The sequence below is a fragment of the Ailuropoda melanoleuca genome, chromosome 1 (genome assembly GCF_002007445.2).
Source record: "Ailuropoda melanoleuca isolate Jingjing chromosome 1, ASM200744v2, whole genome shotgun sequence".
NCBI lineage: Eukaryota > Metazoa > Chordata > Mammalia > Carnivora > Ursidae > Ailuropoda > Ailuropoda melanoleuca.
In genome coordinates this window covers 167,001,545-167,029,513 of record NC_048218.1, presented here as the reverse complement: position 1 = coordinate 167,029,513, position 27,969 = coordinate 167,001,545, and the positions used below count along the sequence as shown (strand labels likewise).

At 41.1% G+C, this 27,969-nt stretch overlaps 2 protein-coding genes across 2 annotated transcripts in view; one reads left to right on the top strand and one right to left on the bottom strand.

The window, feature by feature from the left end:
- PLEKHA8 (pleckstrin homology domain containing A8) overlaps positions 1-20,295 on the bottom strand; it is a 54,364-nt gene extending 34,069 nt beyond the window's left edge. Inside the window, exons 1-3 of the mRNA XM_002919264.4 lie at positions 19,777-20,295; positions 1,721-1,837; positions 579-734 (exon numbers count right to left, since the gene is read on the bottom strand). Of these exons, the coding sequence (XP_002919310.2) occupies positions 579-734; positions 1,721-1,837; positions 19,777-20,230 (727 nt within the window). The 5' untranslated portion in view covers positions 20,231-20,295. The remainder of the gene's footprint in view (positions 1-578; positions 735-1,720; positions 1,838-19,776) is intronic.
- Positions 20,296-21,986: 1,691 nt separating this feature from the next.
- The window catches only part of FKBP14 (FKBP prolyl isomerase 14), a 12,746-nt gene continuing 6,763 nt past the window's right edge, over positions 21,987-27,969 (top strand). Inside the window, exons 1-2 of the mRNA XM_002919254.4 lie at positions 21,987-22,366; positions 25,167-25,318. Coding sequence (XP_002919300.1) covers positions 22,170-22,366; positions 25,167-25,318 — 349 coding nt within the window. The 5' untranslated portion in view covers positions 21,987-22,169. The remainder of the gene's footprint in view (positions 22,367-25,166; positions 25,319-27,969) is intronic.

Genomic DNA, 27,969 nt, shown 5'->3' with positions numbered 1-27,969 from the left:
TCCTCCCCCAGTCCACATAGAAAGGTGTGCCAGGGTTCTCAGGAGACCTAATGATGTTGAGTTAATGAGCATTAAGCAGTAGCAACCTGACAATTAAGTATCCATCCCACCCCAGGGAAAGGGAGGGGATAGCAGGGTGTTACTGCAGAAAATACCCTGATCCAAGGCTTCTTTACCAAAGGTCTACTTTGTACCAGACTAGGTACTAAACAGTTTCATATCATTACTGATCCTCATGGCAACCCTTCTAACGTAGGTTATTCCCTCTTTTGAAAATATGAGGAAGCTGAGGATTACAGAGATTAAGTGACCTACGTCTAAGTAAAAAAGCCAGTAACCTACAAAGCCATGATTTGAATCCAGCTGTATCTGTCTCCAAAGCCTGTGCTCTCTCTATTATGATATACTAAGAGAAAAGAGTTAGATACAGGCTGTGGTTTAAATTCCAGAGGTATATGGCATTTGCATGATACAAAAAGCTGGCTAGATGGTCAGAGGCAAGATAACAAATATGAGAACCCAGAGATGCCAGTGGGTGATTCGCAAGGTTCCCAGACCAGAGGACAATCGATACTTACCTTTTTCCTTCTGGGTCCTACTGTCGGTCAGGCAAGCCTTGGCTGACCCCAGGGCTACCAGCCACCGCTGTCTCTCAGCCACACTTCTGGCCTTCAGGTAGAAATACTGCTCCCCAGGGATTATCAGGTCCATGCGTGTGTTATCTACAGAATGAACTAGAAGCAAGGCAGAGGGAGGTCAGAAACCTACAAGAGCCCTATCTGGGTAGCCTCCATCCCTCCCAAATTCTTGAGTTCAACTCACTAAAGGCTTCTTCCAAGACAGGATGCTAGCCCTTACCACCTCCCCTAGTTTATTTATCTCTTCCTCGATGCCTCTGCTGATGAAGAGGAAAAACCCTGGCTGGCTCCAACATATCACCAAGACTAAAAAAAGAAGCACTCAATTCTCCTTATAGGAATAGAGACTGAATCTCTCTTTTGGCTTATGTGTATGAAGTAATACTGCTCTGAGGCCAAAAAGTGCTTGCATGCCAACAAGTAAGGGTGCGCCTCTGTATCTTCTTAGGTTTACTGGAAAGCAATAAAGAACACAGTATTTTTCCTTTTCTACTGTCCTTCACAAGTTAGAGCAAAAGTGTGAGACCTCTGGGAGAAGAAATAAGCAAACCACACTCTCCTTCACCTCCCACCTGGCTGCAAAATACCCTCCTAATCTGTTTCTCTTCTAATCTGTTTCAGAGCTACATCTTCTCACCATGTCTCAAGATGTCCCCAAACCAAGAAGTAAAACCTATTTGTGGGTCTTTATGTGTTTGCTTGTTTCAAGTGTGTGGTGGTGGTGAGAAGATCTGCATGCACCCTGATCTAAACAGAAGTGTTTGACACTGCAGTAAAAAAAAAAAAACAACAACTTAATAAGCTTTGCACATAGTTGCTGGCTTTAGGTGAGCAAGTGACTACAAAATGAGCATCAGATGTGTGGTGAAGCACACTGCTCTCATTTATTTTGACTACTTCTTCAACAACCTCCTTGTAAAAATTGGCTGCAGTTTTAGGTCTTATTTGCAAGGCTTTCTTTGGGACATAACACTATGTGTCTTTGTACCGTAAGAACGTCAGAGAAAGGCACGCAGAGGCCAGTGCTCTTTTAGTGGGAGACAGAAAGAAAAAGAAAACCTACAGATCTGTTGGTTTCTCACCCTGAATTTCACAGACCGCCATTTGGATGCTCCCCTTGCAACCTTTCCAGGCATCTTCAGGAGAATCATAATAGGATAATATCCCCCCACAGAGAAGGAACCATCTAGGCTGCCAACCTGCAAATAAAAGCAAGAGCACGGTCTCAGTTACTGCCTGCATGGGAGGTGCCTCCCAGGACACAGGAAAGGAACCTGACAAACGAGGCTGGGTCCCAGCTTCGAGGAGCTTAAATTCCAGGGGAAATTCTAAGGGAAAGAAGGAGGTTAGTAAATACCTGTATGCATGATCCCATTTTTTAAATTAAAAACAAACACCCACGGGGCATATAGTTTTAGTCACAGAAGGATAGAAGAAATCTGCAAGGATCAGGGACATAGTGATGATTGTCTAGTTAACAGGATTATTGATGATTTTTATTTCCTTTTCCTTTAATACGGTACTAGTAATCTCTGGTTTTTAATTTTTTTAAGATAGAAGATTATTGTTTCCTGGGCATTGTTATCACACACTTGATCTCCTCTCCTCTGCTGAAGAAAAGCGATCCCAAACTTAGAAAAGAGGCAGAACAATCAGGGAAATTCAAATCAAAACCACCTTGAGATACCACCTTACGCCAGTTAGAATGGCAAAAATAGACAAGGCAAGAAACAACAATTGTTGGAGAGGATGTGGAGAAAGGGGATCCCTCCTACATTGTTGGTGGGAATGCAAGTTGGTACAGCCACTCTGGAAAACAGTGTGGAGGTCCCTTAAAAAGTTAAAAATTGAACTACCCTATGACCCAGCCATTGCACTACTGGGTGTTTACCCCAAAGATACAGACGTAGTAAAGAGAAGGGCCATATGCACCCCAATGTTCATAGCTGCATTGTCCACAATAGCCAAATCATGGAAGGAGCCGAGATGCCCTTCAACAGATGACTGGATTAAGAAGCTGTGGTCCATATATACAATGGAATATTACTCAGCTATCAGAAAGAACGAATTCTCAACATTTGCTGCAACATGGACGGCACTGGAGGAGATAATGCTAAGTGAAATAAGTCAAGCAGAGAAAGACAATTATCATATGATTTCTCTCATCTATGGAACATAAGNTTTGACCTCAGTCCACACTTTTTGATTAAGTTCTTCTTTCCCTGCTTAACTCTTAATTCAGGCAAAAGACCCCACAGGCAAAGCATTCCTTGATAGGAACTGAAACTACTCACTGCCCTGATTTCAGCAAGACCCTGAACAACTGACCCAAGACAGTGATCGACCTGACCTTTACTGCCCAGCACACATACCCACCAGCCTTTGTCCCACATTTTCCTTATCTAAACCCAGGAGTATTTGCAGCACTTTGGACCATCTTTGAGACGTTAGCCTGCTGACTTCTTGGCGTTGGTCTCACTGAAATACATTATTTTCTTGTTTCACCACCACTCGTCTCTCTGTCTTTGGATTCTGTCAGCATCGAGGGGCTGAACCTGGTCTGTGAACCCCCACTGAGCCAGGTGTCCTTGCGCCCCTGTGCCCTGGCTACAGCCCTTTTGACGTCATACAGAGTTACAGAGTGCTAATAAGCCTGTGTAGGGGCATATGAGCCATAGAAGATAACTTTAACTTACTACTTAGTATTGATCCACTGAAATGAAATAATCTTAAAACATCCAAGGGCTTAACTACTTTTACTTTGGAGAATTTCAGGGGACAAACCATATTCGGTTGAAATATACTTCTTATCTAGTGCTCTTACCCAATCTATATTCTAGACAAACCAAACTTATTTTCTGCTTCTGGGCTATTGCCTGAGCTGGATCTTCTTTCTAAAATGTCATCTCTGACTATTTCTACGTAAGCCTTGTCAGAGTCCTCAGTCGGATATATATTTTTCTTTCTCTGAAATGCTATAGCCTTTTAGGGATACATTCTTCTTTTTTTTTATGATTTTTTATTATATTATGTTAGTCACCATACAGTACATCCCCGGATTCCGATGCAAAGCTCGATGCTCCATCAGTTGCGCATAACACCCAGTGCACCATGCAATACGTGCCCTCCTTACCACCCATCACCAGTCTATCCCATTCCCCCACCCCCCTCCCCTCTGAAGTACCCAGTTTGTTTGTTTCTCATAGTCCATAGTCTCTCATGTTTCATTCCCCTTCTGATTACCCCCCTTTCTTTATCCCTTTCTTCCCCTACCAAGCTTCCTAGTTCTTATGTTCCATAGATGAGAGAAATCATGATAATTGTCTTTCTCTGCTTGACTTATTTCACTTAGCATTATCTCCTCCAGTGCCGTCCATGTTGCAGCAAATGTTGAGAATTCGTTCTTTCTGATAGCTGAGTAATATTCCATTGTATATGTGGACCACAGCTTCTTAATCCAGTCATCTGTTGAAGGGCATCTTGGCTCCTTCCACGATTTAGCTATTGTGGACAATGCTGCTATGAACATTGGGGTGCATATGGCCCTTCTCTTCACTATGTCTGTATCTTTGGGGTAAACACCCAGTAGTGCGATGGCTGGGTCATAGGGTAGCTCAATTTTTAACTTTTTAAGGGACTTTAGGGATACGTTCTGATGAGACTCTTCTGTGGCTGAGGCAGACAGAGAGAAGGCCAGTAGGAGCTTTGAGCACAGCCCTGGGGGCTGCTTACGTACAGATATTTGATGCCTGATTCACACAAATCAAGAGGCTTGAGACTCAAGAAGAGCTATGCTTCAGTCCGGGTCAGAAAGCAGGGAAAGACCAATGTTCCAGCTCAGTCAGGCAGGAGAAGTTCCCTCTTTCTTAGCCTTTTTATTCTGTTTAGGTCTTTAACTGATTGGATGAGACCCACTCATATTAGGGAAGGCAATCTACTTTACTCGACCAATTCAAATGTCAATCCCATCCAGAAACATCCTCACAGACACAGCCAGAAAGATGTCTGGCCAGATGTCCAGGCACCCCATGGCCCAGGCAAACTGACACATAAAATTAATCATCACACACCATCAATTTGAAAACATACCATTATTTTATGTAACACAAGAAAAAAAAATACCTGCCCATTAAACAATGACATGGTGCTGATTCTAAGATGCTTCCTGATTTCAGTTGTTGAAATGTGAAAAAATATCTACAAATTGAAAAAATGTGGCCCTAAACTAGGCATATCTTACAGTATTCTGAAAAGAGTTAAACAGCTCCCCCCACCACACACACACACACACAACACAGCTGCAGTTAAGTTTTGAAAGCAGCTGGTAAACTGTAATAGCAACCGAAACACCACCTTCCCTGTGATAGCTTCTACATTTACCTGTAAGTTATAATTATACTAGGGGAAGTTCTATATGTCGCTATTTTATCCTGTAGTTTGTAACTATAAAAACCATGACCAAGAATAACTTTTCTTTAAAGCATAAAGTTACTGGATTTTCAGAAGGCACATTAAGAGACCACAGAAGTCTCATTCCCATTACATGAAATTTACAGGCAGAGCAATGGAGAGTCTAGCGTGGGACTGGGACATACCGTTCTTTCATGATGGCCAGTCCTAGGAGGCCCAGATACAGCTCAGAAATAACTGTATGAGAAATGAGGCAAGAATGAAGGGGCCATTAATCCATTTCCTGTTTTAAATTAATCCGCAGTTACCTTGACTGATGTGGCAGTTAATTTTATGTATCAACTTGATGGGCTGAGGGATGCCCAGACAGCTGATAAAACGCTATTTCTAGGTATGTCTGTGAGGGCATCTCCGGCAGAGATAGGCATTTGAATCAGTAGACTGTGTAAAGATTGCCCTCACCACTGCAGGTGGGCATCATCCAATCCACTGAGGGCCTGAGAACAAAAGGCAGAGGAATGGAGAATTTGTTCTCTCTTTGAACTGAGACATCCATCTTCTCCTGCCTTAGGACACTGGTGCTCCTGGTTCTCCAGATTGCAGACCCAGATCAGGACTTATACGATCCACTTCTCCAATTCTCAGGCCCTTGAACTCATACCGAATTGTATCACCAGCTTACTTGGTTCTCCAGCTTGCCAATAGCAGATCACGGGACTTCTCAGTCTCCATAACTGCAAAAGCCAAGTCTTATAATAAAACCCTTCATATATCATATATACATACACACACGTGTGTGTGTGCGGTGTATACAATTCTGTATACTATTGGATCTGTTTTTCTAGAGAAACCTAACATATTTGGAAATGATAAAATATTCAAGGTAACAAAAGAGCAGATGAAAACTGTGGGTGTAACCAGTCCCTGCTCTCTTAGATTACCATTAGATTAATCTTCCTGTCCAACCCCCACTCCTTTTTATGGCCATTCTCTATTGGAGATGGAATGTGGTGTCAGCCAAACTCCCCACTTGGAAGGATTAGACAAGAAACCTCAATGAGCAGAGATAAGTTTTATCTTTTATAAGCTACCCCTGACAGGGATGGGTAGGGGAATAAAAGTATTTCAATGCCAATTTCACACACTTTGCATTATCCTGGATTTCACTACAGAAGGTATAGTGGACATTTATTTTTGGCAACCTGGCATCCACCCTCCACATTTCTGTTACTGAAAATGTCCTTCTCCATACTCTATCCATGTAGTTGGGTGGGGCTGACCAGCTCCAGGGGGGACATGTGATTCAGGCTTAAATGGAGCTTCACATCCCCTGTCCTCAATGATACACTCCACAACAGGCAAGTGACCCAACCAAAGATAAACTTGGGACTATTGCTGGGTCTGGACAAAGGAGGAAAGAAATGGAGACTCTCTTTTTTCTTTGGTCTTGAAGATGTTTGCCTGGAGCTGCCAGCAGTCATTCAGCCACTACATGGGACCTAAACATGATTCGCACATAAAGGGAATGGGTGTGGCAGGACTTGAGGGAGGCAGGGAAAGGATGAAAATCCAGATGACAGTTTTGAACACCATTCACAATAAGACCATGTTATAACCATAGATATGATAGATACCCACTGAACTTTTCAGGTAAGTGAGCTTTAAAAAAAAAAAAAAAGTGAGCCAATGAATATCCTTTTTTTTTTTTCTTCAAGTCTGAGTTGGGTTTTTTCCTAAATAAAAGAATATTAAATATCACATGATCAACTTCACTAAATATAAAAAAAGCAAACGCACTTGACAAAAATCTAAAACCCTTTCATAATAAAAATTCTCAACCAACTAGGAATAGAAGGGAACCTCTTCACCCTGATAAAGGCACCTAAAACAACAACAACAACAACAACAAACCCCACAACTAACATCATACTTAATGACAAAAGACTGGATGCTCTTCCCCTGAGACAACATACAGATGCTTCCTCTCGCCACTTCTATTCAACATTTTATTAGAGGTTCTAGCCAGGGCAATTAGGGTACAAAATGAAATAAAAGGTATCCATATTGGAAAGGAAGAAGCAAATCTACCTCTATTTGCAGACACACTCTTGTATATTTCAAAACAAAACAAAGCAAAAACCTAAGGAGTCCAATAAAAAACACTATTAGAATAAATAAGTTTATTAGCAAGGTTGCAAGATAAAAGAGCACTATACAGATATCAATTGTATTGCTATACAGTTGCAATGAACTGAAAATAAAATTAAGTAGACAGTTCCTTTTATAATAACATCAAAGAGAGTAAGATACTTAGGAGTAAACTCAACAAAAGAAGTATAAAATTTATACTCTGAAAACTGTAAAACATTTTTCAAAGAAACTGAAGATTTGAACATCATTATTCCAAAACCGTTACCCGCTTGGTCTTTTCTCACATAGTGCAATGTCTTTCTATACTTAATTGATAGCAACCGTTTGCAAAATGCACTTTTTTCAGCTCAACTAATTGTTGAACAATATCTATTTTTTCAATGAGCATAATATTCTTGATAAAAATGTACACATATTTGGATCTAAAATAGCATAGCTCGTGGTAATTTATACTATATTTTCTTCCTTTTTTATTTCACAACTACCATTTTTAAATCAGAATTTCTAGAGATGTTCCTATTCCTTTAAAGATCCAAACCAAAAAGTGATTACTTGTGAGTCATACCTATGTCTAAAAAATACTGTAGCTTCCTTTTTTTACTCAGCACCCTTGTGACAAGTAACTCATCCAAACATTTCACTAAGGGAAAAAAAAGGTACTCCATTAAAAAGACACTTTACTTCCTTTTTCCCCACAAGATTTTATTTTAAGTAATTTCCACCCCCATCATGGGGCTCGAACTCACGACCCCAAGATCAAGAGTCACACATTCTACTGATTGAGCCAGCCAGGTATCCTGACACTTAAATTCTTAAAAATATTTTAAAATTTACATGTAGTGAAATTTTTTATTCGGTTAACAGTTCTGAGTTTTGATAAATGCATAATCTTCTAACAATCACCATAATAAAGATACAGAAAAATTCCATTATCCTTCCCTCAAAATTCCCTTGTATTGTCCTTTTGTAGTCAAGCCCTCTTCCCACACTTTTCCCCTGGCCAACCACTGTTGTCTTTTCATTTTAAGTTGAAAACATTTCCCAATTTTCTTGGAGACTTCCTCTTGATCCATGGGTTACTCAGAAGTACACTGTTTAATTTCCTAATATTTGGGGATGTCCCACATCTGTCATTGATTTCTAGTCTATTTCTGTTAAAAACAAGGGCATTCTTTTCAATTGGGCACAGTTTCTACTACAGCCCAGAACATGGTTGATCTTAGTGAATGTCCCACGTGCATCTGAACAAAAAAAATGTAGTAGGAGTGCCTGGGTGGCTCAGTCAGTTAAGCAGCTCCCTTCAGCTGGGGTCATGGTCCATGGGTCCTTGGATCCAGCCCCAAGTCCAGCTCCCTGCTTAGAGGGTAGTCTGCTTCTCCGTCTGCCTCTCCCCCTGCTCATGCTCACCCTCTCTCTCAAATAAATAAATAAATAAATAAATCTTTTAAAAAAAGAAAAAAAATGCAGTATTCAGCCGTTGTTTGAGGGATTACTCTATAAATGTCAATTAGGTCAAGTTGGTTGATAGTGTTCAGATCTTCTTTATCTTTGGATGATTTACTGTCTACTTGTTCTATGGATTAAAGAAAGAAAAATGTTGAAGTTTCCAAAGATAATTGTGGATTTACTTCTCCTTTCAGTTCTACCAATTTTTTTTCCCTCTGTTCCCTTAAGACTGGATAATTTCTATTGACTTATCCTCAAGCTCACTGATTCTTTTCTGTGTCGTCTATATTCTACTGAGCCCATCTACTGAGTGATTTAAAAAAAATTATATTATACTTCTTAGTGCTAAAATGTCCATTTAGTCCTTTTCAGTATTTTATATTTCTCTGCTAAGAATCTGTATCTTTCCATTTGTTTCAAGAGTGTTCACTTTTACCATGGTGGTTGTTCTGTCTTCCCTTCCCAGTCTGCTTGCTATTATTTACTTTTCAGAGTTCTCAGGTAGTTGCTTGAGTACTTTGTTCAGTTTTTAGTTGTAATCAGTGGGAAAGAGGCTACAGTGAACTCATTCCATCTTAGCCCAATAACAACACTCTTAAATAGAACTAGTAGGACACCCACTAAGTGAAATGTCAACCTCATGCTAAGGTGCATCACTCTGCATATAAACCCATCATAGTTTCCTCAGAACTTCTGCCAATTAGATGTTATGGGAAACCAGAAGTTTACAATCTTATTGTTTAACAGGAAAAAAAAAAACCATTAACATGTTGTGAATTTTTAAAAGTCCATAATGAAATAATGTTGTGTAGAAAAGCAGAAAAACACAAGAAGGGGCTTCTTATCTCTTATAGAAAATTAAGCTAAGGGGCACCTGGGTGGCTCAGTCAGTTAAGCGTCTGTCTTCAGCTCAGGTCATGATCCCAGGGTCCTGGGATAGAGTCCCAAGTTGGGCTCCCCACTCAGCAGGGAGTCTACTTCCTTTCTCTCTGACCCTACCCCTTCTCTGCTCTCTCTTGCACTCACTCTCTCTCAAATAAAAAAACAAAATCTTGGAAAAAAAAAAAAGAAAATTAAGCTAAACGTAAAGAAAAAAAATGAAGGTGCTTTTTCATCAACCATAAGAGGTAAAAACTAGTGACCATAATCACACAGGAACAGAAGCAGCAAAAACCTGAATGAGGCTCTAACTTCTTTCAGCTTTAATTTCCTTTTCTACAGAATTATAGCATGAGTCTATCAGCCTCTTTCAGCTTTCAAAACCTGTAAACTTCTATCTTAATTCAAAGTAACAGGAAAGTCAATTCTTTTGCAGAATCTATTTTAAGAGAAAGTAATGTCAAGAAAATAAAGGGAGACTAAATTTCTTCATAGGAGTAACAATCTTTGTGAAGTGGTGAGTCAAGACTTAATTTATTCACCATAAAATTATGGTTGCTGTATTCATAGTCCATATATGTTATATAATGGTTACACTACAGTATATTATGAATGTTTTATAGATATGTTAAAGGTGAGAAAACCTACCATTTTTACACTGAAGGAAAGCATAGTTACTGACCCCTGACCGCTAGAGTCCTGGTGTTTTCCACATCCAGCTGTGGGTGCTCAGCCATATTTCACCTCATCAGAGCCCTCCCCCACAACTCAGCTTCCCTCTGGGAGCTTCAGACAGGACAGGGGATAACAAGGCTGTGGGCTCCTCCACCAGGTCAGTCATAAGAGCTTTGTTGCAGCTGGGAAGGAGGGAAGAAGAGACATCCTTAACAGTAAGAGATAATAACCAAGCATTAACTAAATTATACGTTCCTCAATTTACCATTAATTAATTCACAAAGCATTTTTTGAGCACTTATAATTTGCCAGGCTTAGGGATTTAGAGGAAAGAAGATCCCAGCCTTCAAAGAATAATAGTCTACTGAGGAGTCAGACATGCAGATGGTGGGGAGACTATAATTACAAAATATCATATAAATTTTCTCCTGTTGAGCCTGCTGTAAGTCACCTCTGCTGTGTGCTCTGGGCTATCAAATTAGGTATTTGTTATATTTACTTGTTCTGGGCAATGATTCTCATGTATGTTCCACCATCACCTTACTCAAGAACATAGTCATGAAACTGGTTCAAGTTCAGACTCATAACATCTAGAATTATCATCTTGAGCATGTTACTTAAGTCCTCTGGGCATTATTTTCCAATTTATAAATGAGAGAGATGGACTAAACTGAATAACTAAGGTTTATAACATGTCATCTTCCTTCTGACTATAACATCACTTTTAACAAACCCAGCATCCTCTTACTATCCTAGCTCTAAACCTGAGGGCCACTTCTGCCCCATCCCTCCAGGTCAGTCCCTAAGTCTTTCCCAACTGCCCTCATTTTCACTCTTGGCTTCAACACTATACCGTGCCTATGCTGAGGTATATGGTATAAAATCATGGGAAGGACATGAAGTTGGGGAGACCTGGCTCAAGACTTAATTGCTGTGCAATTCTTTTTTTTTTTTTTTAAAGATTTATTTGAGAGAGGGAGAAACCCAAGCAGACTTCTTGCTGAGCGCAGAGCCTCACACAGGGCTCAACCCTGAGATCAGACTTGAGGCGACACCTAGAGCTGCGACACTCAACTGACTATGCCACCCAGGCACCCCATGCTGTGTGATTCTATGTTAATTATTTACCTTAAAAGCCTTGGTTTATTCATCTGTGATATGGAGGATACTGCCTCCCTTTTCCCCTTTTGTTGTCATCTTGTCCTGTATTTCAGCTTTCCCTCCTCCCTTATCATGTTTTAGACAGCTAAATCTTCCTTACATGCTGTTTTTATCCGTTCTTCCTTCCTATTCAGAAACCCTAAGGGACTCCCTACCAACTAAAAACTCTCAGGCTTGACTTGGCTTAACCCAACAACACCCCAGTGTTTCCTCCTGCTCTCAGGACAGAACTCTCCTTTTTAGTATGGCTGATTTCCTCATGGAGGGTCGCTTCTGTTCCCTCACCTTCCCCTTCTGTCCAGGTTAATTCCACCCACCTATTGGTCCCACCTCTTCCATGAAGTTTTCCCCGACCACTCCTGAAAACGGATTCCTACATTTTCCTTTTCTTTCCTCTCCTTTCCCTTCCCATCCATCCCCCTTCCTTCCTTCCTTCCTTCCTTCCTTCCTTCCTTCCTTCCTTCCTTCCTTCCTTCCTTCCTTCCTTCCTTCCCTCTCTTTCTCTCTCCCTTCCTTCTTTTTAGGATTCCTACATTTTTCCTGACCAAGGTATGCCTGTCTCCTTGGACCAGTTTTACACCTTACTCATATCACTTCTCTGTATCATTTCTGGGTATTTACACAGGCCTCAGAAAATGAAGGGCTGGTCTCCATCCAAGTTGCATATATTGGCCAGTTGAGGCAGAAAAGCAAAAGGACATGTGTGATGTCAACCTGGACAACCAAAGACTTTAACATTCCAGCCTGTCAGGGTTACCCAAATTTGCCTTTAAAATTCCAATAAAGACAGTGGAGGGTGATAGGTAACGGCTAACTACACCTAGGGACCAGCTATATGCAATGTGGTTCTTCTAATCCTTGTCAAGCCAGCCTTGAAACAACCACGTAAAGGCTTAAGGGTCAAAATCATGAATTTTGAAGGACATTTTTCATAGTTAAGAAGGATATCCACTAGACTATGATCGCCTTGAGAACAGGATCATGTCTTACTCAAAACAGTATCCCTAACGCCCACACAGGGTCTAGTAAGAAGCTGATACTTAGTGTTTCATTCATTCTCAATGAATGAATGATAGACTGATTGGGGCTATTAGACTGTGTTAAAAAGTAGATTGTTGAAACCATTCCTCAGGTATTTAAAAATCAAGACAGAACCATCCTTGTCTTGGATTATACAGGAACAAGTCTATCTAAAGGACATGGAATAGATTCTTAAGCAAATGACACTTTGCCTTCTTTGATGTAATAGGAATACTGAGAAAGGTCAGCCCTCTCTGGCTAACTCTAAGTTATCCATTCTTCCATCTCTCCTGGTACTGTCACACCATCCACAAACTTGAAAATAGATCTAGGGAGAGAAATGCCCAAGCATCGTGGTATTTTTTTGGACTTACCCTCCCTGTTGTCTCATTCATCCGTCTTGTGTCCAACAGAGCTCCATTGCCTGTTTTCTTATCTTCTCAAATCTATTCCTAATGGAATTTAACTGGCTTTTTGCTCAATTCTAAACAAGATGAAAGTAATGGTAACAGGAAAGGGCAAAAATTAAACACTGAGAGTATAGCCCAAGAAAAATGGTCCCCAACCCTCTTCAGTCTACAGACCACTTCAATGACATAATTTCACAGTCACCCCTAACATCTCCAACCACGTCACACATCAGAATCAATGGAAAGACTGGTACTGCTTTTGAAGGAGTGCCATTGAGGCAATGGTCTAACATCTCTTATGTTCCTTACCAGACTACTAATTTTTGCTAGAGCAAAAGTACAGTAGTACACAAAATTACATGATCTGTAATCAGCATTCATTCAAAAGAACGACTGTCATAGGACTACAGAGTCAATTCCAAGATTCTGATGGTTCATTTGAATATTTTCCTTTATAAATTATTCCACTCCAACTTCTAAAAGGAGAATTTAAAGAATTCAGGATACATATACTCTCAGAAGCCATGAGGAGCCACAGTTTGCACACAGACAAAATAAATAACTGAATTGCTCTGGCATCGTTGATCAAAACAGCTGTCCAATTAACCTAACAGTAAGCAAACTATGTACCAGGCAGGTTCATATATGTTATCCATCTCATCTTCATAATAAACCTAGTATGGCTATTATTCTTGCTGTCGTCTTAAAACCAAGGCTCAGGGAGATCAAGTAACTTGCTCAAGGTGTCAGCACTAGTAAGGAGCAGAGCAGAACTTTGAACTCAGGGCTTTCTGACTTCATACCTTTGTATTTAAAACATTCAAATATACTGGCCATGGTCCCGTCACTCTAATCATAAATAAAGAGTTGAACACCGGATACCACAGAAAATGTGAAGAATAAAGGTGACCCTTAACTCTGAAATCACACACAAAAATTAACTCAAAATGGACCACAGACCTAAATGTAGGGGCTCAAAATATAAAAACTTAGAAAAAGCCAGGAGTAAATATTCACGACTTTGGGTTAAGTTAGGCAATAGTTTCTCAAGATATGACAGTAAAAGCACAAGCAATAAAAGAAAAAAAAATTGATAAACTGGGCATCAAAATTAAAAACTTTTGTGCTACAAATGATACCACCAAGAATGTGAAAGGTAATCTACAGAACAGGAAAAAATATTTTCAAATCATATATTTGATAAGGAACCTGTATCCAGAATAAAGAATTTTTACAATTCCATAATGACAAAATAACTCAATCAACAAGTGGGCAAAGGCTGTAAATAGACATTTCTCCAACGAAGATATACAAATGGTTCATAAGCACATGAAAAGATGGTCAACATCATTAGTCATCAGAGAAACAAGTCAAAACTACAATGAGATACCACTTCATACTCACTGGAATGGATATAATAAAAAAAGACAGATAATAATGAGTATTGGTGAGAATGTGGAGAAATGGAACAGTCTTTCATTACCGTTAAGAATGTAAAATGGTGTAGCCAGTTTGACAAATGGCTTGATAGTTCCTCCAAACTATTCAACAGAGTTACCTTATGAACCAGCAATTCCACTCCTAGGTTTATATTCAAGAGAAATGAAAACACATCCACACAAAAACTTGACACAAATATTCACAGCACCTTTACTCATAACCAAAACAAATAGAGCAACTCAAAATTTCAATTGATGAATGGATAAACAAAATATAGTGTATCTGTACAATGAAGTATTATTTGTAATAAAAAGAAATGAAGTACTGATGCATGTTATACATTCATGAACCCAAAAAACATTATACTAGGTAAAAGAAGCCAGTCACAAAAGACCACATAATGTATGATTCTCTTTATATGAAATGTCTAGAATAGACAAGTTTACACAGACATAAGATTAGTTGTTGTCAAAGGCAAGAGGGGGTGGGGTGGGAATGATTGCTAACCGGGTTTCTTTTGGGAATAATGTAAATGTTTTAAAACTGTGGTGATGGCTGTATTCTGTAAATACACCAAAAACTATTAACTAGTATACTTTAAATGGTGAAAATTACATTAAAAGAATCATTATCTCGATAAAGATGTTAAAACAACAACAACAAAAATGTTGACAGGGTATGGGACCAGAGAATCTTGCTCTGGATCACTCACATTCTAGATGTCCTCTTGGCACTGTTTATACAGCACAAACATATATGGGCAAGTGTCACCTTCCTCCACCTGGGTTGGGGGGGGTAGTAAGCAAAATTATAGCACCTCCTCAGACAACCATCTGGTCAGCATGATGCAAGCTTTTGTTATTTTTGGAATGCAGTACTGCAATGTGCTTGTGCCCTAACCTGCTGTTTGGGCCCATGAAGTCTGCAGCTGGACAGAGCTCAGGGCAGCAATCCTCCTGTTTGCTGAGTGAGCAGAAAAGCTCACAGCACAGCTCAGAAAATCTCCTTGTGACAAAACATATGCACAATGCTGAACAAAGTCTTCCTCACTCCTGAACTCCTCCCTTCCTCCTACCCCCAAATAGAGTCTGCAGTTCTAGGTCAACATACTTTAAATATAGGTGCATTATGAATCAGCTAGAATTATATAATGATCAAACAGGAAGGACCTTTCAAAGTATTATATAATGGAGCAATGACTCTGAAGGCACTTATTAACTGTGTGACCTTGGGCCAGTTCCTTTACCTTCCTGTGTCTTAATATCTTCATCTGGAAAATGGGAATAATAAAGGCAACTGCTCCTTAAAATTTCTATGAAGATTAAATGAGTTAATCCATGTAAAATGTTTAGAATAGTGCCTGGAACATTATTAAGTCTTTTACTGTTTTTATAATTATTAACTGGTAAATCTCATCATTTTTATGGAGGAAAATGCTAAGCTCAGAAAGGTAAAGTGACTCTGAAGCCGGCAGTGATAGAGCTGGTATCAAGTGACTCCTCAACTAGGGTTCTACTGTAGGGCATTAATTTACAACTGAACATGTATAATATTCCTTGACCAACTTTTAGGGCTTGAAAGATACAAATAACAAACATACTGTGCCTAGCTCTGGGTCTCACACAATATAGGTGTTTGTGAAATGTCTGATCTATTTTCTTTTCATTCCAGGTTTAATCTAATATTTGAAGAGAGGGTTGACACTAACTCCCAGAATGTCCAACGTTCTGATGCTTAAAAGTGGGATGGTGCAGGGCTGTTGAAGAAGAAAATACACATAAGCCCTTGCTTTCTCCCTCCTTCTTCTTCTTCTTTTCATTTTCCTTTTAAGGAGCACAGAGTAACTGAGTATAATTCCTAGTGTATTAGGAAAAGGGACTACTTCTACTTCTGTATTTTATTTTATTTTTTTTAAAGATTTTATTTATTAATTTGACAGAGAGAAACAGTCAGCGAGAGAGGGAACATAAGCAGGGGGAGTGGGAGAGGAAGAAGCAGGCTCCCAGCAGAGGAGCCTGATGTGGGGCTCCATCCCAGAACGCCGGGATCACGCCCTGAGCTGAAGGCAGACGCTTAACCGCTGTGCCACCCAGGCGCCCCTATTTCTGTATTTTAGCACTACACTCATGCGAGCAATTTAGGTGCTATTCTCAGGGTTTGATGATGTTTCCAACTTTCAGGAATTGATACCTACCAGTTTAATTCAAGAGGCAAGAGAAACTCACAAAATAAATACAGTATTTAACAAAATACAATAAATGCAACCAAAGTAAGCTTTTAAACAATCTCATCATTTCTCTCTCTTTCACACACTCCAACCACTCCACAGTGTTTATACCAGTGTGAGAGGTCCTGCAGGGGCCTATCAAGCTTCCTACCTACTTCTTCAGCCTTGTTGGGGCCTTAGACTCACTCTAAACTCTGCAGGCACGTGGGTCTTCTTTCCTTTCCTCACTCACCTGTCTTCATCCTGCTTTGGGGCCTTCATACTGACATTCCCTGCAGTATGAAGCTAAAAATTCTTTGCAACCTCCAGTTGCAGCTCTGCCTTGGCCTTGCTAACTAGCTAGCTTCTATTTATCCTTTAGGCTCTGCTTAAGATCTTTTCTTCAGAGAAGCCCTCCCCAATGACCCAAACTAGCTTCTCTCCTTCACCTTCCCCCAAAACACACACTTGGAACATGCTTCTCAGTACTTATTCAATGAATGTCTTTCTCCCCCATGAGACTACAAACTCAAGGAAGGCTAGGACTGTCTGTCTTACTCAATGTTGTTTGCTCTGCGGCTAACATAGTGCCTAGGACACCACAGCAGGTGGTGAATGAAGTAAATGATATCCTCCAAGTAGTCAAAGGATCAGCTAATAAACTGATTTCCTAATTTCTCCACTCAAATTTGACAAAAGGCTTCCCATATCAAGCTGCTGGCATGATAAAATTACACAAACAGGTATGATTTAGAGAAAAATTCATAATGGACAAAAACTGGGGCTGGGATTATATGTATTTTAAAATTACCACATGCAAAACCCTAAGAAAAAATATTACTTTTAAAAACAAGCTTCATGGGGTGCCTGCGTGGCTCAGTCGTTTGAGCGTCTGCCTTTGGCTCAGGTCATGATCTCAGGATCCTGGGATTGAGCCCCATGTTGGGCTCCCTGCTTGGCCGGGAGCCTGCTTCTCCCTCTTCCACATCCCCTGCTTGTGCTCTCTATCAAATAAGTGAATAAAATCTTTATTTATTTTTTTTTTAAAGGGGAACACAAGCAGGGGGAGTGGGAGGGGAAGAAGCAGGTTCCCAGAGGAGCAGGGAGCCAATGCAGGACTGGAGCCCAGAACCCTGGGATCACGCCCTGAGCCAAAGGCAGACGCTTAACAACTGAGCCACCCAGGCACCCCTGAATAAAATCTTTAAAAAAACAAACAAACAAAACCAAGCTTCAGAAGAGAAAAAGTAGCAACGTTTTCATCAAAGCTTGTTATTAACAGTTACACAATGCACTTCTGGGAGACTAACTCACAGAGAAAGGTGGAAGAAACAAGAACGCATTTGTTCCTCCTAGGCTATACCACTCCTTTCCGAAGTAAATTTATCTCCTAATGAAAGACAATGTGCTGATACATAATTTTAAGTATATGCAGGAAAAGTACCCAGTGGTGTGATGGGTTTCTATAAACAGTGTGCCCAGAATATAGAGGCACCTGGGTCAAGCATGATATAAGGACAGCTGCCCTGGCAATGGCTCCAGCCCCCTTTTTTTTTTTAGGGCTTCCACCCTGGCACACTTGCAGAATTGACTTCTCTTACTTAGGGCAGGAAAAAAAAAAAAAGACTCTCTTCCAACAGCACAGATGGTACAGGCATCACATGATAAAGATTCCAAAAGATCCTTCTAGAGAAATTTTACTTTATTGGAGGATACATAAAAACAGTCGGGGGAAAAAAGGCATTTCACAACAGGAAGCAGATACTGTACCCAGAGACCAACCTTTCTATATAGAAAAGAAGGAGAGGAAGAAAGGTGAAGCAAAAAAAGGTGGAGGGAGGAGGTAGAAGAAAAGAAAGACAAGTGTTCAGGATAAAAGAAAACAGTTAAAAAGCATGTGTGATAGAAAGGGGTGAAAGACCAGGAACTAAATTTACTCAAGGACATAAGATCCATACATCTCAGGACTTAGAGATACCTCAAAGGAAAATTACCTGAGCAAACATGTTCCCTTTAACTTAGCAGAGTGTTAACCAGTATCTGACATTCACCAATGCCCAGCCACGAGTTACCCACATCTAATTTAATCACCTGACATCAAAGAAAGTCCTCAAAAGCAAAGGCCAGATCTTCTAAAACATTTCTCCTCACTCAGTCTCTACTAATGATAATTAGAAAAATAAACAGAACTCACTTCTAACCACAGTTTGTAGAAGGAAGAGATTCTGGGTACACCCAACAGGTCCACTTTTGGCTGTGCTACATAAGCTCATCAAAATCATTCTGCCAACTGATCCTCCCAGATAAATCAGTCCTTAAACGACCCCAGAGCATCACCACACTGCAGCATTTAAAAAACTGTTCTATCAAAGAAAGGGTGGGACAATATATCTCTCCCACTATAAGAGATACTGGGAATACTTCTGGTTTCAAATACACTGCTATTAAAATTAAAAGTGTCCAGCTAATTTTCCATAATAAAGTTTAGTTCCCAAAAGGTGCCTAACACAAGTTTCTAGCAAGCAGAAGGCTTTTACTAAACACTGGTTGCACAAATGAAAAAAAAACGCTCGTTCTGAATCATATTCACAGTTGGAGAATAGTTATGACCTTCCAAGATAAGAAATAAAGTACTTCCACACATTGGAAAGGGGGCGGGGTACTATTTTTAAGCCATTCTGCTCTGCAGTGCAACAAAACAGTTGCTACGGTTTCATTTTATGGTAATTTCTGAGTCTGTAAAACAAAAAGAATGTTCAGTGAGAAAAGCAAAAACCGTGTACATACTTTGGAGCTTTGAAACTGTTGAGATGGAACTCTGACACGGTGGTCCGCACATACGACTCCGAAGGTGACGAAAGGAAAGTGTTTGCACTGGGGATTTTGTTTGAAAACGGACCTTTCACTCTGGAATTCCAGCTCACCTTTGCCATTCATTAGAAATCTTCCAACCTATCTGCTGGTCAGGCGAGACCAGCTCCTTCTCCAGAATTCGATAGACTCCCCAGAAGATAGACTCACTGCGGGAGTCAGCGCCCCTCTCCCGCAGACACCGACGACATCCTGCCTTTCAAGTCAGCCCAAAGCTCAGTATCTCGTAGCTTCCTTCCCTTGAAGCGAAAGGGCAGCTACGGCCCTCACCCAGCCCCAACAGGGGGTGTATCCCTACAGCATGGGTGACACCGTCCTGTGAGAATAGCTTTGGGGAAATACGCCCGGCCCGTGCAGGCCTCTCTGGTTTCAGGAGGGACCGTGACCCCGACCCCCAGGATTCGCGTCCCGACGCCGCCCTCCGGCCGCTCAAACAAAGGACCCGGCGTCTGGCGCGCCCCCCACTCACCGCTCAGATAGTTGGTCCACTTGTACAGCACCCCCTCCATGGCGCCCGCGGCTCCTTGGTCCCCGCCGCGCCGGGGCCGTTTCCCCTCACCCGTCGGCCCCCTCACTGCCCCAAGCCCCAGGAGGCGAGGAGCACCGGCAACAGGGCCATCGCCCCGCGCTGCCGAGGCGCCGACTCCCGGCGCCCGGGCCCGGTGCGGGGACACCCGGCCAGTCTCACATCCTCGGCCTGGGGGCGGGGTCACTGCGGCTGCCTCGGCACGTGAGGACTCGGCCGGCCAGGGGGCCCGCCCGGTGGAGCCGGCGCACTGTCCACAAGGAGGCCAAGGCACCGGGTGGACCTGAGCGGTGGCTGCAGCCTCCAAGTTGCCGCTGGCGAAGCAGCGGGTCGCTCGCGGCGCCACAGGGAGCTGCCTGATCCCTCCACCCGCCGGGCCCGGGGCCCGCTTGCGCATGCCCTGTGCGCCGTTTGCGCGCACGTTCCCGAAATCCACTCCGGGTTTTGGCAGCAACCGCGGCGACGGCGGCGGAGGGCCTGACGTAAGGGGAGGGGCTGGCAGGGAAATTAAGTCCCAGGAGGCGGGCTTGGGAGTAGGCGTTGGGTCTGAGCGGAGGAGGGAGACCTATAGGGACTGTGTGGGATACAGTCGTGACTGTAAATGGTACCGTAGATTGGGAAGAAGCCACCTCTCGATGTTTGAGGGTCAGTGTGACCCCTTAGGGTTCCTCCTGCGTTCTAGTCCCCCAGGGTCCAATTCTTATTTCCAGGCTAATTGATCCCACAAAATCGAGGTCGCCAGCAATAGAGCCTACGGAGTTGATGGGAATTTCACGGTAGGATACTGTGCGGCTAACAAACATGTTGTCTAAACTCTTAAGGCCTCGCTACTGGAAGTATGATCCATGGACAGCAGCAATGGCATCATCTAGGAGCTTTTCGAAATTGCAGGATCTCACCTCAAGCCCAGACCTCCTGAGTCGAAATCTGCATTTTTACAAGATTCTCCGGGGAATTCCTAAGCATATTAAAGTGTGAGAAAGTACTCTGCTAAGGATATTTGACCAGGGAAAGTGCTAACAACAGATTAAGTGGAAAGAGCAGGTTACGAAACAAAGTGTACAATCTGGTCCAAATTATTTTAGGCATATGTCACAGAAGCATGCACCAAAAATGTTAAGGTGATTATTTGTATATGGTGGCGCTATAAACGAACTTTTCTCCCCCTCTTTCTCTTTAGCAGAAGATTGCCAGATTTAGCAAATAAAATACAGAACGATGGGTTCGTTGTCTGAAATTCATATTTAATTCCACTCCTGTATTTTAACCGGAAAACCTTTCATGCTTTCCAGTTTCTTCCAAATCGACTATAATGAAATGTTTTGCTTTTGAAATTAGGCAAAAAAGGTAAAGCTAATAATTTTAGGCTAAGATGAGCCAATGTAACTCATAACCGTGATTGTTTCTCTTTTGAAGTGGAGGTCTGCATGTCCTTAGCCACGATAGAAGCTATCATTGACCCTCTACACTAGGGTCACCACCTAAGTGATAAATTATTAGCAGCCATAACATTATGCGGTGTTGTAGAATGAATCTGAAGACCTGGTTTGAACGCGGAGCTCAACTGCTTTGAGGCTGAACAACTTTAAGCGGGACACTTAACCTCTCCTTGCCCAGCCACACTTATCATTTATATGGGATTAAGGAACCAGCTTTACCGGCAGTGTTGTGAGGTTTACGCACCGGAACGCGCTTTGCGAACCCTACAGAGCTATTTAAGTCTTTATCGTTTCTACGGTAAATTAAACAGTCGCAATAGCAGGATTATGGAATTCTGGGGGCGGCCTCTCAGCATCGGCGAGAGTAAATGAGTGCTTCCGGAAACCGCTACCCTTTCACCTGGCCCAGGACTCTTCCCAGCAAGCTGACCTCGCATATTTTACAGAAGTAAATCTGCCGGAGGCGTTTCCGGTTAGCCCTGAGCGTCACCCGGTCTCCCGAAATCCGAGGTTGTGAAATTCTTTAATCCGCGGAGCTCTAGGACCACTCCCTGCGGTTCACAGCCAGACCTGAGTCCGGCTCCGCCCAGCTGTGACTGTTGCAGCATCATTGGTTTGAGAGGCTCCAGCGGACAACACCGCAAGCCAATGGGAAGCCATCCTTCGCCGGCTGCATAGCTGTGAGAGCCAGTCAGACCAGGGTATGGAATTTAACTCTTTAGAGGTGGGTTCGCAGTGCGTGGGAAAGTTGTAGTAAATGTGCCACGTCTGCTGGGAACAGGGAATCATGAACGTGCCAGAGGCCGTCATCCTTAAGTCTTCAACTACATTCTTAGCTCTATGAGGTCGGGGGCCCGTTCTCTGTTTTTGTAGGAACTTCTTTCCTACTCCAGCAACATGAGGCTTTTCTTGTGGAACGCGGTGCTGACGCTGTTGGTCACTTCTTTGAGTGGGGCTCTGATCCCTGAACCAGAAGTGAAAATTGAGGTGCTCCAGAAGCCTTTCATCTGCCATCGCAAGACCAAAGGGGGGGATTTGATGTTGGTCCACTATGAAGGTTACTTAGAAAAGGATGGCTCCTTGTTTCACTCTACGTAAGTAATTATACCCTCAAGGTAAAATAGTGAAGAACCCACCCACCTATGCCGGCTCTCGGGCAGGAAAGTAGCCTGTATCAGGTTTTACCTCTCTTTTAAAAAACTGTAATATATTATTTTCTTCTTTGGGAAAGGAAATTGTTTAACGACAATCTTACATAACGGGGCCTTTGAAGTTCTTATTGGAAACATGTGGTAAGGATAAAGGTTTAATTTTTTATTATAAGAATTAGCGCTAGAATCTTTGAAATACTACAGAAATATCTAGGTGTATAGTTAGGCAATACATAGAAAAAAAAACTTAAAGGAATTCTCATTTTTCAAATTCCATTCCCGAGGGAAAATGACCCAATTCCATTTTTTATTTGGTGTAGGTGAAATTTACTGAAAACTTTCCATAGCGACTTCATGAGAATACACAATCATTTATTTGCTTGTTGTAGGGTATGCTAATGCTAGGCCATTGATCTCTTTAAACTTTGTTCTTACAGATGACATTTGCTCAAAGCACAGTACCATGATTTGTTTCATTATTTGTTTCTTTCTAGAAATTCAAAGACTTCATTGATGGGTGTGGGTGTGGTTATGGAAGATTAATCCAATACCTACAGTGAAGGATTTTCAGGTGGTTGCACTATCATTATTTCTGTTCTATAAACAAAGAAATTGTGACATGGAAAAGTTTTACAAGTGTACTGATTCCTACTTAGGCATTGATTCTCTTCGTTCCATTCCAAAAGTATTTATTGAGTATTTCTTTTATGTTAGGCCCTGTACTTGATACTAGGGAGATTAAAATTTTTTGGCTTCTCCACCTTTGTCCATTCATTTATCTGTCCACCTAACAAACCCTTGTTGAGAGGCCACAATCAGGCCTTAAGGATGCAAAGGTGACTAGGAGTGGATTCTTGTCTTCCAGCAGTACATCAGCTGCAGAGAGGAGGAAGACAAGTCAGTAACTCATGCCAAATAGTATGGAATTTTCAAATGTTCACAAAGCATAATGGAGTCTGGAATTACTTATGCTCTGAGAGGTGGAGAAAGGGAAAGACTTCCCAGAGATCATAATTGAGATGGGCCTTGAAAGATGGGTGGAGGGTTCCTTCCCGGTGGAGAATAGGGGCAGAGAGGACATTCCAGGTAGAGAGAATGGCATGAACTAAAGTAGTGAAACTTTGTGGCCCATTCTAGATCTGCTTTTTGATAACCTGCCTTCATTGAGCATTCAGTCCTGGTCTGTCTTTGGAGAAGGGAATGGCACTTTTCTCTGAACTCTGTTAGCCCTTCCACAACTTATCAAAACAGTGGCTTGCCATAGAATTCTCAACTGCTCTTATCTCTTTATCGACAAGGTTAGTGCCACAGTGAATGTTAAACAATATTAAGATTTGTATTTTAAATTTTCAATCACATCTTTATTTTTAGTCTGATAATGACATAACCTGATTTCTTCCAGGTCTCAGAACTTATGTGGACTTTGGCGGTAGCCATAAGACACTATTTGGCAGTTTGCTAGTAACGTTATAGTAACTGACAAGGGGACTGTTGTCATGCAGCCTCAATGTAAATGGGCAGGAACTGCTAACCCTGAGCATTGTGAAGAGTTACCATCAAATGGTCCATTGCAAAGCATGTTTGCCATTTTCAGAACGATAGCCTGTGTGGTAAATATCTTAAATCCTTTAGCTGTGACAAGAAATGTGTCAAAACTGTAGTCAACGCTGGGTGGCAGATTGTTTTCTTCCTTCTTTATTCTGTTCTAGCCTTCCCAAGTATTCTACAGTTGGCAATTTGTTTCTTTAGTCATGGGGGAAGATTAAGGAAAAGAGGAGGTAATGGCCTTTACCTGGATTTAGTAACTAACCATGGTGCCCATGAAACCTAGCAGAGTGATTTCTCATTCTCACCTATAAGATATCTTTGAGAACACTTTCCTTATTGCACTGAAAGAGCTATTTGGGTCTCAGGCACTACTCAGCCTGCAAGTCCCCTAGTAGCTCACTAACTGGGTTTCTTAGGCTGGCCTCTCTCCAGCTCATGAGCCAGGACACTTTAATTTCCTTCTCCGTCAGTCCTTGAGGGGCCATTCCTCCAGGCTTCCCTGCAGAGCCCCACAGAAGATGCCTGCAGCCAGCATCTAGGTAGGGTTCAGGGTTAAGAACAGCCTTTTCCACCTATCAGAGCCATCGCCAGGCTTACATCAGGACAGTTTGTCGGTAGGCTAGAAGGTGCTGTGCTCCTGACCCCCCATTGTCCATGTGGGTGGGTATGGACCCGTGTGTCTTGGCAGTAAATTCTCCTTAGCTTCTCATCTTCCTTCCCAAACTCTCCCATTTTCCATTATTCTTTCCCTCTTCTGCCCCCTTAAGATTTTCCCGGGACAGCATCACTATGGTTAAGACCTTGAACTTTGGAGCTGGATCAAACACTGGCACATTTAACCTCAGTTTCCTCCTCTGTACAATGGGGAAATAATAGTATTTACCTCATATGATCATTGTCAGAGTTAAAAGAAGCAAAGCATTTAGGGTAATACCTGGTAAACAGTAAATCACAAATAGTTATTAACTGTTTTTATGATGATTCCCTCTGCCCTTCTCTACCTGAGTCATTGTGTGAAATTTGTATCAAGAAATATGGGCAGGGAATTACAAAATTGACTTGGTTTTGTGTGTACGTATATAGCTGTTTTTGTTAATTTCCAAATTTAATCACTTATGGGTGGAAAAAAATACACCACAGCAATAAAAAAAATAGAGTTACTAAACAGTTCTAATGTGTTTTCTTTCCATTGTAGTCACAAACATAACAATGGTCAGCCGATTTGGTTTACCTTGGGCATCCTGGAGGCTCTCAAAGGTTGGGACCAAGGCTTGAAGGGAATGTGTGTAGGAGAGAAGAGAAAGCTCATCATTCCTCCTGCCCTGGGTTATGGAAAAGAAGGAAAAGGTAATAACAATTCTACATTTTTACTATAGCATTGGAGTTTTTCTCTGGATTAGGAGACGGAAATCAGAGTAACTATTATGTGTTTTTTTTCCCCTAAAAGTAAGTAGAGAATGTGTATTTTTTTTGGAAGTATGATTGTGTCTTGATTATCATTTGAAATGATCAGATTAAAGCCATTATATCTTAATGGTCAACTGAGCTAATGATAAGAAGTTCTGGAACCTTCAACTCTATCATTAACAATTAACCACCATATAACCCAAATAATGTTTTTTTTTTTAAATTGTGGCACAGTACTCATAACATAATGTTTACTATTTTAACCATTTTTTAAGTGTACAGTTCAGTGACACTATGAACATTCACGTTTTTATACAAGCATCACCACTATCCACTTCCATAACTTTTTCATCCTCCCCAGCTGAAACTCATCAATTTATTTTAACAATGCAAAGAAAGCTTATTCAACAGACGTGTTTTGATGAGTTGAACATGTAAAATGTAGATGATTAAGGCATTGAATGAGGGTTAGATGTGGGCTGCCAGTGACTCACAACTGAAGTTTTCTACACCCAGGCTTTTTTTTTTGGAGGTTGTTTTCACTCTTGTTTTAAAGTTGTTTTATAACTTTTTTTATAATTCATTTATAAAAATGAATGGAGTGACATGAAATGAGTTTAATAAAACAGAAGCAAATGGGCTAGCTGATTCCAGGAGACTTTGTGCTAGTTTGTGGAAGGGCGGGCATGCACACCTGCTGTTTGCATGGGAAGCCGAGCAGCTTTCCAAAGGACTATTTACAAGAGACCAGATGATGTTTCCTGTGTAGGATATGCATGTGTCCTATAATTCCTTTCTCATTTAGCCTAAGGGAATAGTCAGGTATCAGGAGAAAGATTTGTGAACAGAGATGTCCATTACTACATTGTTTCTAATAGCAAAAATAATTGGAACCAACTTCAGTGGATAATGAGAAGGCTTTAGCTAAATAAAATAGGGCCCAGTTATTAAGAAATGGCATTTCAAAGATTAAAAAAAATTATATCCAAGTGTGTATGATATAATGTTATATATAGAAGTGGAAAATAAAGCTGTAGTATATATAATACTAAGTATTAGAGAAAAGTATATAGACATACAGAGTGAATCACAAGGTAATAATTAAGAATGATAACAATGGATGGCTGGGAATTATTTTTATTTCTGGTTCTGTCTCTTACAAATTCTCTACAATGGGCAAGTATTACATAATGAAGAAAAAATATTATTTTTAAATATTTGTTTTAGAGAGAGTGCATGTGTGTGAGTGAGTGGGGGGAGGGGCAGAGGGAGAGAATCTCAAGCTGACTCCCCACGGAGCACTGAGCCCTACCCAGGAGTTGATCTCATGACCCAGGAGATCATGACCTGAGCTGTAATCAAGAGTGGGACACTTCAACTGAGCCATCCAGGTGCCCCCCACAAAAGAAATTATTAAATAGTCATCAGAACAGACAGGGAACCACTCTGATACTGTAGAAATATAGACTTCACAGGATTCTTAGGTCTAAGCTTAACCATTTACAAAGTGAGAATCCTAGCCTCAGTTTCCTGAGAAGAAAGTAAGTGCCATCTGTGAGGCATTGTATATTTTAAAATGGAACTTGCCATATAAATCTTATGCACAGAATGGGATTTACTAACCAAATTCAATTCTTATTTTAATAACCTCTTTAGAGAAGAAAATCAAGTATCTAGAAAATGTTTCTCTGGGGCGCCTGGGTGGCTCAGTCCTTAAGCGTCTGCCTTCGGCTCAGGGCATGATCCCGGCGTTCTGGGATCGAGCCCCACATCAGGCTCCTCCTCTGGGAGCCTGCTTCTTCCTCTCCCACTCCCCCTGCTTGTGCTCCCTCTCTCGCTGGCTGTCTCTCTCTCTGTCAAATAAATAAATAAAATCTTAAAAAAAAAAGTTTCTCTGATGTTCAAATGTATTCTTTTACAACTTCCTCCTGTATCTTTATTGTCTCACCTTTAATGTATATGTCCTACTGTATTTAACTCAATTTTACTTTGTAACAAGTCGAGCTAAATTTGAGTCATTTCCTCCAAACTGAGAGCCGTGAAACTAACTCTGCTAATATGTATTTAACACTAATTTTGTAGTCCTTTGGTGCCATGTTTGCATGCCTCCTTTGGAAAGACACCAGTTTCATCAACAACCTAGTGCATGCCCCTTCTCTGTCTAGATCTGGAATGGTAAGCTTGGGCACACAGTGTAAGTTTTGTTCTCTTTTATACTTAACAAATGCTCTTTCATGGAAATATGTGGGATTTGGGTGGGTGGGGAGGACTAAGAAATATTTGTAATGTTTACCCAGACCTGTATGTTAAATATAAGGAAACAAGTTGAAAAAAACTGTTCATACTTCCCAGAAAGTTTTTTGTTTTCTGTTTTTTGGGTTTTTTTTTAGGTCCCTGGGACTTTAACAAAGCTCTTTTCGTTTTTAAAGATTTTTATCTCCCTTCTCAGAAATTTATTTTAATTTCTTCTCCATGAAATGTCTTCAAAATAGGTATAACTTCTATGTCAGAGGGGGTGTTGCCTAGCTTTCTGAAATTGTTGAACCTTTTTCTGTATTGTTTTTATTTTATTTATTTATTTTTTTTTTTTT